We start from the raw sequence: 10,220 nt of genomic DNA on the forward strand, positions 1-10,220 counted from the left end.
TTTACTTTTCTTTCTCTCACCTTGACAGGTTTGCTTTGCGTGCGTCGACGGCGAGGAGTTCCGGTTGGCGCAGATCTGCGGCCTTCACATTGTGATCCACGCCGACGAGCTGGAGGACTTGATCAGCTACTATCAGGACCGCGGGTACTTTGAGGAGCTCATCGCTCTGCTGGAGGCGGCGCTGGGCCTGGAGCGCGCCCACATGGGGATGTTCACAGAGCTCGCCATCCTCTACTCCAAGTTCAAACCTCAGAAAATGAGGGAACATCTGGAGCTCTTCTGGTCAAGAGTCAACATCCCAAAGGTTGGTTTTCTCCCTATCTTGGTCTGTGTGTGTGTGTGCGTGTGTGTTTGGTGGGTTCTCTGTGCGGAAATATCAGATTTATGAAAGTTACCTATCTGCAAAACAGATTTTAATTAACACCATCTGAGTAATTGGTGTTCCTTCGTCTCCTCTTTGTGGTTTACAAAATTTTTCTGATATATTTCATCATTTTTATATTTTAATCAAAACCTTTTTAAAGATTATTATGACATAGGATTGTTTATAAATATAAACACTTGTAAACAACTGCCAAAAAGCAGTTTTTTCAATTGTTCTTGCAAGTACGCGATGCTAATTTGGCTTCTAGAAAGTAAACTTTAAACATCAAATGCCATTTTTCTTTGGTTTCAGGTTCTTCGTGCAGCTGAGCAATCTCATTTATGGGCAGAGCTGGTTTTCCTTTATGATAAATACGAGGAGTACGACAATGCTGTCATCACTATGATGAACCATGCAACAGATGCATGGAAAGAAGGCCTGTTCAAAGACATAATTGCCAAGGTAAACACGTCATTTTAACTCAACTATTTATTTCTACAATTTTTACAACCAGTCTTCTACTGCTTCTACATTTCTAGCAAGACATATATACATATTTAAATTGTCTACAGACATAGATAACATTACATAAAGTGATTTTCAAATAATATTGTATTAAGAAAATAATAATTACATGTTTCAGGAGCAAAAAATCCTTGACTTTTTATTGGAAAAGTGAAAAATTGCAAAATGGTGGAGTGCTTTTATCTTGCTGCTGTATCAACACATGATACTAAGACAAAGATGCCAACATATTTGTCAAACCTTTGTTAAATCTACCGTTTCAAAGACTTTATAAAGGCAGACACAGTTCCAGGAATACGCCTGATTTTAAGGTTATAATCTGAAATCTCTTTTATTAGCTTTTGTCTCAGGCTTTGTTATGTTACTCTTAAGGTCTGAAATACAAAATAGTTTTAGTCAACATGTTGTTGGTAGCATGTTGGTCTACATTAGCATTAGCTAATGCTAACAAACTAACATAAGCATTTAAAATGTATTTTGTGATTATATTTAACTTTGAGCTCTTCCATCATAGTGGACTAGATCTTCTACTTTATTGAAACTTTTCTAGTTTTGTTTCTATTTTCTTCAGTCTTTACCCCAAACTCTTTTAACTTCAGATTGTCAGTCCACTTTGACTTAAGCTTTTTTTTTCAGCAGTTTCAGCTTCTGCTGTTGTATATTTTACATTTATGTTATATTTCTGTATTTGCAGTTTCAGATTATCTTACATTTGTTCCTTGTTCCTTTCAGGTCGCCAACGTGGAGTTATACTACAAATCTCTTTCTTTCTACCTGGAATACAAACCTCTGCTCATTAATGACCTGCTGACTATTTTGTCTCCCCGGTTGGATCATAACAGAGCTGTCAGCTTTTTCTCCAAGGTAACCTCGTGTGAAGAAGGAAACCTTTACGCTGCGTGATCCCTTCCTTCATCTGTGTCCACTTTATTGTTATGATGCATTTTGCTTTTGCTTAACCAGATGAATCAGCTAAAGCTGGTCAAGCCCTACTTGAGATCGGTCCAGAATCACAACAATAAGGCCGTCAATGAAGCGCTCAACAACTTGCTAACGGAGGAGGAAGACTACCAGGTTGGATGGTTTGGTTGGATCTGCTGCCAGCTCGCTATTATTTAAATATTAATAGTTTATTTACATAAAAGCTGAATCAGTGTCTTTCACAGTTGAAAAGTTATTTTGTCATTTGATTATTGAAATTTCTAAATTTGATTTGTATGATTCATGTTTCCACTGACTAGTTAAACTATGTTAAGATATATTGTAGTTCTTTACCCTGGGTTTTGTTCTGGTTGCTTTTCTCTGTAATGTGAGTTAAATTTGATTTGTCTGCAGAGCCTGAGAGCCTCCATCGATGCTTACGATAACTTTGACACAATCGACTTGGCTCAGAGGTTAGAGAAACACGAACTGATCGAGTTCAGGCGTATCGCTGCTTATCTGTACAAAAGAAACAACCGCTGGAGGCAGAGTGTGGAGCTTTGCAAGAAGGACAAGCTATACAAGGTAAACAAAACCAAAACATTTATTTCTGCCAGATATGAATTGGAGATGGATTGGTCATCCTGTCACAATAACAGTATCGGTGTTTTCTAACAAAGAAAATTGATATGACTTGGATTGTCTATCACTTTTTGTCTTTGAAATGTTTTCCCGCCGCTGATTCCATGAAATAACTCTGGTCAAAAGCCACAAAAATTGTCTGGGGTTTTTCAACTGCTTTAGATTACTTTTGATGTGCTGAATCCAAAAATCATTGGTTTTGCTCAATCAGGTCAACTTTGTGAACTATGGATGCAGCATGAGCATCAACATGCATGACTTGTTCTCACGTTTCGATCGGTTTCCTGAGAATCGAGGATTAATGAGTGATGAGCAGGAGGAAAGAGACTCCATCAGGACAGAAAAGAGATGGATAATTTTGCTTACGTAATGTTCATTTTACATGTTCTTACCCTTATCAATGTTTATTATTCAATTTACAGAAATCCAAGTTTGTAACATCTAAGTAACACACACTGTTATAAAACTTTTTTTTCTCCTGAAACCTTTCTTGGATGAGTAATATTAATGGAAATGAACTGATAATGACACAAAAATGTAATCAGTTCAGTCAGAAGATCAGATTTCTCTAAATCAAATTAGAATAAAAACATGACCTGATTGAGAAAAATGGATGTCATTTGTGATGCAAAATCCTAATATATTAGAAAAAACATAGACAACTTATAAAATATATATTTTGTAACCCAGTGTTATCAATAAATGCTGTTTTTACATTTCAAAATATGATTGAATGATCTTGTTGTGCACCATTTATGAGGCTAGGTGAAAAAACACTTTTAGCTTGGCAGTATGGTGGCTGTAGAGCTAAGGCTAATGCCGACTTCACAGTTTTTGCTATGTTTGATTGTAATTCAGCAAGTTCCCCCAACATCCACTATATTTACAGTTTTTATTCTGTCAGTGGCATTAAAAAGGTCTTAAAAAAGTCTTAAATTCAACTCCTGAAACAGCAGATTTTCTGTTTATGTAGCTGTTGTAGTGAGTGATGAGGTTTACTTATCTGAGACTCTGACCACAAGCAGTGACTTCAACTTCCAGCAGATGGCGATGCTGGCTTCTTTCTTTAAGCTTCAGACTTGTGCTAAAGTCTTTCTCCAATATGAAGTAACTGAAGTCCTCTTGATGTTTCCCAGGATGCCATGCTCTTCGCTGCAGAGTCAAAGGATGCCGAGCTGGCAGAGACTCTGCTGCAGTGGTTCCTGGAGGAAGACAGGAAGGAGTGCTTTGCCGCCTGCCTGTTCGCCTCCTACGACCTCCTCCATCCTGATGTGGTGCTCGAACTGGCCTGGAGGCACAACATAATGGACTTTGCCATGCCCTACTTCATTCAAGTCACGAGAGAGTACCTCACTAAGGTTAGAGCTGAGCAGAGATTAAAAACTGATCATCTTTGCTTACAATAAAATAGATGTATTTTTAGATCATTTCAGCACAGTATTGCTGCACATCAAAAGTAGTTTAAAAAGTAGTCTTAAAAGTTTATGTAAATGCTTGCCTTGACAAGTCAGATTTTAAAAAAAGCTATAGAATAGCTACACTGAGACGAAGAAAGCAGAACTAATTGTTATAATTTTTTGCTTGTAGACATGTTCAGTCATCTGTTTGGGTTCTTTTCTAGGTTGATGAATTTGCAGCAAAGGTGATGGTCTCTGGCCCTCTTTTTTTCTTTAAGCGAGAAATGTGTTCTGTTTGTTTTTATGTTGTAACACTTATAGGATCGTAGCATGGACTGTAGACTAAGCACGACCTAACGAGCCCGGTCCTGGACAGCTGTGGTTTTAGTGTGCAGGCTTTTGTTCCACTTCATCATCCACACATTTTAATTTTACCAGCTGGAAGACAACAGACTTTAGCTTGCTTTGAGTAATAAAACAAATAACAAAGGAATTAAAGCAAGAAACTGAATGTCAATACAGATTAAACTAAAACATTTTATTATTTTGATATTTATGCATAAACCTTTGTAAAAACGCTGAATAAATACTAGCTTAGTGAGCAAAATATTAGACCTTTTTGACTGTTTTCCTCTTTACACAATTAACTGTGTTGGCTGGTTAATTACTCTTTCTATCTGCTCAGGTAACCAGTCTGTAAACAGGCTGCTTGTAGTTTCCCAGCTGTACTTTTTAACCACTCTTTAAGTTATAATTCAACTTCTGATGGAGTCCAAGGTGAAGGAACCGTCTATCAACCACCTGATTGTCACTGTGCAGCAATAGGTCGGGGGGAGGGGTGCTTTAATTTTTCAAAACTTTTTTATATCTTGATTCAAGAAACTCGCCCAAGCCTGCTTCCAAATTGCAACTCATGATGGTGCCCAGAGCTAAAGCCTGTTCAGAATATATTTTTCTTCATGACCACACATTATTCTGTCCTGGCCTAACAAAACCCTCTCACCCTCTAACTCTGGATGTCATGGGGCTGCATCTAGTGCTAAGTGGTGTTTTTTGAAATGTTGACTTGATAGAGTACAAAAAAACAGAGCGATTCTTCCACCAAGGCCCCGTACACACATAGCTGGGTATTTTAAAAACAAATATCTCCAGCATATTGTTTTAAAAAATAATTGTGTACACACAGGATTGGTTTCAGAAAAGTTTTCATCCACATGAACCTGTACAAATCCACCTCTAAACGTTGCTTTAAACATGGCAAACACATAGGGGGCAGTGTAGTGCTAAGATAAAATCTATGTCAGCCAATCAGATTGCTTCAAAACAACAAAGACTTTCTGTTTAGAATTAAACATGGCTGAAATGCATTTAATTGGCGTATTAGAATATGTAGTTAATAAAACACAAGACGGTGTTGATCGGGAATTATATCTAAAGTATGTGGAGATATTGGTGCATTATTTGTCGCAGACTAAAGTGTGGGACCCTACAGTACATCTTTGTTTTCCCATATAAATACAAAAATACAGACTTTTTAAAAATTTCTTATTGGTCAGAGTTTTTTTAGTGATTTTAAAAGGAGTTTTGTGTGGGTTAAATGCAAAAAGGCATTAACTTTTTTATTTATTTTCCCAGATAACCGGCTATATGTGGACTATGCCTAAAAGTTAGTTTTCTGAACTGATGTTAATCTCAAATCATCCTTTCTTCCTCTGATCTTCACATGTTTTCTATGTTTCATGATGGACTGTAAGGTTACAGAATGGTTGGCTGAAGTCATCCCATCAATATCCCCCACCTGATCCACCTCCGGATGTATTTATAAATCCGTAACCTCTATCAAATATAAAACATAGTCCAGGGTTGGGGAACGACTGTGACGTCTTGATGTGATACAAAGCTGCTTAATATTCCAAACTCTCTGATCTGAGACCTTAAATGTCAGTGGGGGGTTCATGTTTGCATGTTTATTGCAGAGTTATGATGCACAGGGGATTTTAGAAAAAAAGCACCACTCAAAAGCTTATTAGATGCAGGCCCATGTTTCTACCTGCAGGGAAAGATTTGTAGTTTTTAACTACAGGCTGCAAACAAATGAAGAGTGAACCTCCTTTCTTCTGTTCCTTGAAAAGTCCTTTTTTTATCCCCAGAAAACATTAATTTAAAAATAAAGGGTTTGCACTTTCACTATCAATTGTTAGTTAAAGTGATGTGGATTTGAACCTTTTCAATTCCTTTTAAAAATCCTCTTTCTTTAGTTCTTGTAAAATCCTTTCTGATTGCAGTGCACCACTGTTTCATATCCAGCTGTACCTACAGTACACAATTTCTCCAATTTCTCCAAATAACTGAGCAGCTCAGGTTATAAAAACTGGATTCCTGCCTAACAAATGTGAGCTCTGATTTGTAGCCTCAGTTTTAGTTGCTTTCAGAGGAGTGTTTGCTCACAGCTATGAATGAGATGCATGTTAAAGCTCTGCAATTTATGATACTGAGCTAGCTGGAAATGTGCCACCTGCATTTAGGCATGTATATAGGCTCCCAATATAGAATATAATATTTCTTTAACTGTGATGTATGTTATAATCCTGCCTATAAAGGGCCAGTTCACACATATTTAAGAATCATCTTTCTGTTTTTAGTGATAAAATTAAAGCCACATATCTGAATCTTTTTTATTATAAACACCTTTATTGTTCTTTATAAACATCTTGCATTTCACTGATCAGTTTTTCTAGAAATACATCCTGAATATGGCAACAAATGTGTATTGTTTACGTGCAACTTTGGTGAGCTGACCCTTTATTCTATCCTGTAACATTTACACTGGAAGATGTTTTAGAGTCCTGCATGTCATCTTCTCCTCTGTAATCATAGCTACACTGTCCGTAACAGTGTGTTTGTAGCATAATCTTTAAAAAGAGGTTGTGCCAACTCGCAATTGAAACTTCATTTTTAATATTTATCCAGTGGATGTGAAGGAAAATGAGGGTAATTGTTGTTCTGCACCTGAAGTTTTACAGTTTAAGTTCTCTGAGAGAGAAAAGAAGACATTTAAATGAAGTCTGTACATTTCTGTGATCATAACAATGTAGGTGCTCTGCAAATATACATTTTTTAAACAGCTAATTTTTTTGTTGCAAGATAATCCAGCACAGTAAAATATTTAAACTACATATGTACATAATTTTGAATAGAAAGATTTCTGCAGGATACCTTCAGGTTATGATCTCAGACTGTTAGGACGATGTGGAGGATTTTTTTTTTTTTATCTCTGCTCTCTGCTGCCCCCAGGTGGACAAACTGGAGGAGGCAGAAAGCCAGAGGAAAACTGAGGACGACGTGAAAGAGCCTCAGCCGATGGTGTTTGGTAAGTATAAAGCGAATTGACCGTGACTTTAATATTCAACTCAATGTATACTGACAAGAGTCGAAGAGAAATGTTACAATTTTGCTTCAGGTAAAACTACAATTTTGTATTAATTCATTGCACTAACTTAAGAAAGAAAAACAACTTGTTGTTTTGTAAGTGTTTTTAAAACAAAACTAGGATTAAAAATGCATTATACAACCTTTAAAAATGTTCTTTCTTTTTTTTTTTTACATATTTGCTAAAACTGTCATTATGTTGTGACATTATAGTATCTGTGAAAAAAGTCTCCACCTCCTCCCAGTGTTAACTGCAGGAATACACCACTCAGTCACTCACATCTTGGAGGAAATCTTAGCGCTGTCAATCATGCCTGTGTACATTTACTGACATAAATTTTTATGTGAAACTAACAGGATAAACAATGGAATACATGTAGGTATCAATCCTGCAATAACAATGTTAAAATCCCTGCATACACCATTTTTATACTCATACTAGTGGTCTTAGTTAGCTTAACAACAGGCCGAGTTTACTACAAACATATAAATACACAATTTCTCCACAAATGAAGGTGTATACTATTCTCATATGTGATTAATTCAACTTATAATACTCAAAGATGTTGCTTTCGCAGGCAAGAAAACGACATGAGCAGGGCTGAGGAGCTGCCATGTGGCTGCAACTGTGTTGTACTTCCAGTTTTTCTACTGCTGCTTTTTTGATAACTAACCAAGAATGACCACAAGATGGCATCCTTTAGTAAAATAAGACAACATCAGCGAAACAGTGAACATAACAATGCTGCTCACACCCTTACCCTTGCTGTCTTCTACTCTAAAGCTAGTTCCCTATAACAAAGCCACCAATGACGGTGATAAATGGGTTTTCCTTGAATGCTACGTTTTTTCTCAGCTATTGTCCACATTTAGCAGTGTGTACATGAGTGTGATTGACAATGCGAAGACCCTCCTCCTGGCTCTGATTGGTAGTTTCTCAAGAGAAGTGGCGCCTTTCTGTAGGTTGCAAAAGTAGCTTCAGGGAGGAGGAGGAGGAGCTTGATTTATCAAAAATATATAGCAAATTGTAGCTTTTGTTTCATTGAAGACTGAATTTTGAAAGCCAGCTTTCTGTGCTACTTTTTAAGTTTTATTTGTCCCTCAGTAACCGCTGTTCTTTCTTTGTCGCCAGGCCAGCAGCTGATGCTGACTTCAGCTGCCTCTCCTGTGGCGGCTCAGCCAGCGTACCCGGCTTACGGCTTCCCCCCTGCCGCCGCCGCAGCCGCAGCCGCAGCCGCAGCCGCAGCTCCTCCTGCTGCCGCAGGTTATCCCGCCCAGCCAGCCTATGGCTTCAACATGTAAACGGCCCCAACTCCTCATCTTATTCCATCTGTCTCTCCTGGTTTCCCTTCACCTGAAAAACTTGCGCACACTTGAACTGAACCGCACTGCTCCGAGCCCCAGTTGATTCGGCGGAGGCTGAAGAGTTTGAAGAGTCTCCACCCACGCTCACTGAAACTGCAGTCTCAAGTTTCTTCACGCCCCGTTTAGATGAGTGGCCTCAGAGACATTGCGAGGAATCCGGTGACCTCCCGGCCATTTTTTTCCCCCACTTGCATCACAAATCTAAACAGCATGAAGTCGCTTCTCAGCAGCCAGAGGAGCACCAAACCACTTGGTCCTCTTGCTGTTCCATGTAGACTTTATTAACCATAGAGCAGCTTTTGGTTCTTTGTTATTTCGCACTGAGTAAAAAGAGACTTTTCTGAGAAGCAGCAGAAGGTGGGAGGCATGTGTTTGCTTCTCTACCTTCCTCTTGAAAGCACTGTTGCGGCCTTATTTAATCTAAGGAGGCGGCTTGTTTGTCTCACATCTGAATTCACATCTGTGTCATGCTCTGTTCTGAATGACAGTCGCTGTGCAATCGTTCTGTGTCCTTTCACAGCAGGTACAAGTATTTGCAGTATACAGACTATTGACCACTTGTGAATAAGAATTACAGTCTGTGAATGTGTGTGTGGGTGTGTGTGTGTGTGTGTGGAGCCTTTGAAGCTTTTGTGGACACAATGAAACTTTCACCCACCGTAGATCTGATCTCGTCGGTCGACTTTTCAAAGCCCCGAAAGTGGAAGTCCGGAGCGTCGGGATGGGTGTGACAAAAACCATGAAAGAAAGGAGGTAAAATCATAAATATGTGCATGTGCTGCCAAATAATAATACTGCAACCAGGAGCACAACTGTCATGTTTCACTCAAGTATATCAAGTATTACAGATTTTGTGTCAAAAACAAAGATGTATAATAAAACCTTCCCACCAAATAAAAAAAAACAAAACAAAAAAAGATGTGGTGAAGCTTTGAGTCTCAAGGAGGTGCCAGTTAGGTAAAAAAAAAAAACTGTATAATTTAAATGTAATGAAATTCCTTACAGATCAGAAGTAAAATGGTATGAAGCACCATATGTATTGTCTATAATGTGTTGTAGTCCTAAAAAAGTATAAAGAATTTTTTTGTAAGAAAAAGACAAATGGCAAAAAAAAAAACAGCTTAATAAATGGCAAAGTCTTGAGACAAGTTTGCTCAAAGTGGTTTAAATTTTTTCTCAGCTCATGTATAGATATAGCAACATCTTTATATTCTGTATGCTATTTATACTTTTGCATGAATTACTGCATCCATGCAGCAGGACATGGAGGTGATCAGTCCAGGTTGCTAACCGTCGTTAGCGAATCTGTATTGTTGTCTGGTGTTTCTCTCAGTTTCCTGTTTCAATAATCAGGTAGTTTAATGGGCAATCAACACAGTAACACCAGGATCACTGAACCAGCTGTTGGTGCCATTAAACGTCTCCATAAAGTTTATCTTGTTTGCAGAAGAAAGCATGAAGTACTCTAAAATTTCCTGGTAAAGGACGGTGGAAACTTAAACTGGAACCTGAAGCAGCTTGAGTTTCAAAAAGGTTTAGAGCCACTGGAAGAAAAAAAAAAGTCTGAATTTGTCTTC

The 10,220-nt window shown here is 38.1% G+C and overlaps 1 protein-coding gene across 4 annotated transcripts in view; it reads left to right on the plus strand.

Moving 5' to 3' along the window:
* cltcl1 (clathrin, heavy chain-like 1) overlaps positions 1 to 9,791 on the plus strand; it is a 40,367-nt gene extending 30,576 nt beyond the window's left edge. For 2 of the 4 annotated variants that reach the window (XM_032577435.1, XM_032577436.1), the window contains 9 exons: positions 29 to 304; positions 677 to 826; positions 1,622 to 1,753; positions 1,853 to 1,963; positions 2,225 to 2,395; positions 3,589 to 3,810; positions 4,074 to 4,100; positions 7,144 to 7,219; positions 8,411 to 9,791. In XM_032577435.1, the coding sequence (XP_032433326.1) occupies positions 29 to 304; positions 677 to 826; positions 1,622 to 1,753; positions 1,853 to 1,963; positions 2,225 to 2,395; positions 3,589 to 3,810; positions 4,074 to 4,100; positions 7,144 to 7,219; positions 8,411 to 8,580 (1,335 nt within the window). In that variant the 3' untranslated portion in view covers positions 8,581 to 9,791. The remainder of the gene's footprint in view (positions 1 to 28; positions 305 to 676; positions 827 to 1,621; positions 1,754 to 1,852; positions 1,964 to 2,224; positions 2,396 to 3,588; positions 3,811 to 4,073; positions 4,101 to 7,143; positions 7,220 to 8,410) is intronic. The other 2 variants (XM_032577437.1, XM_032577438.1) reach the window with 1 other exon arrangement.
* Positions 9,792 to 10,220: the final 429 nt, after the last annotated feature.

This window comes from Xiphophorus hellerii, chromosome 12 (genome assembly GCF_003331165.1).
Source record: "Xiphophorus hellerii strain 12219 chromosome 12, Xiphophorus_hellerii-4.1, whole genome shotgun sequence".
NCBI classification, from domain to species: domain Eukaryota; kingdom Metazoa; phylum Chordata; class Actinopteri; order Cyprinodontiformes; family Poeciliidae; genus Xiphophorus; species Xiphophorus hellerii.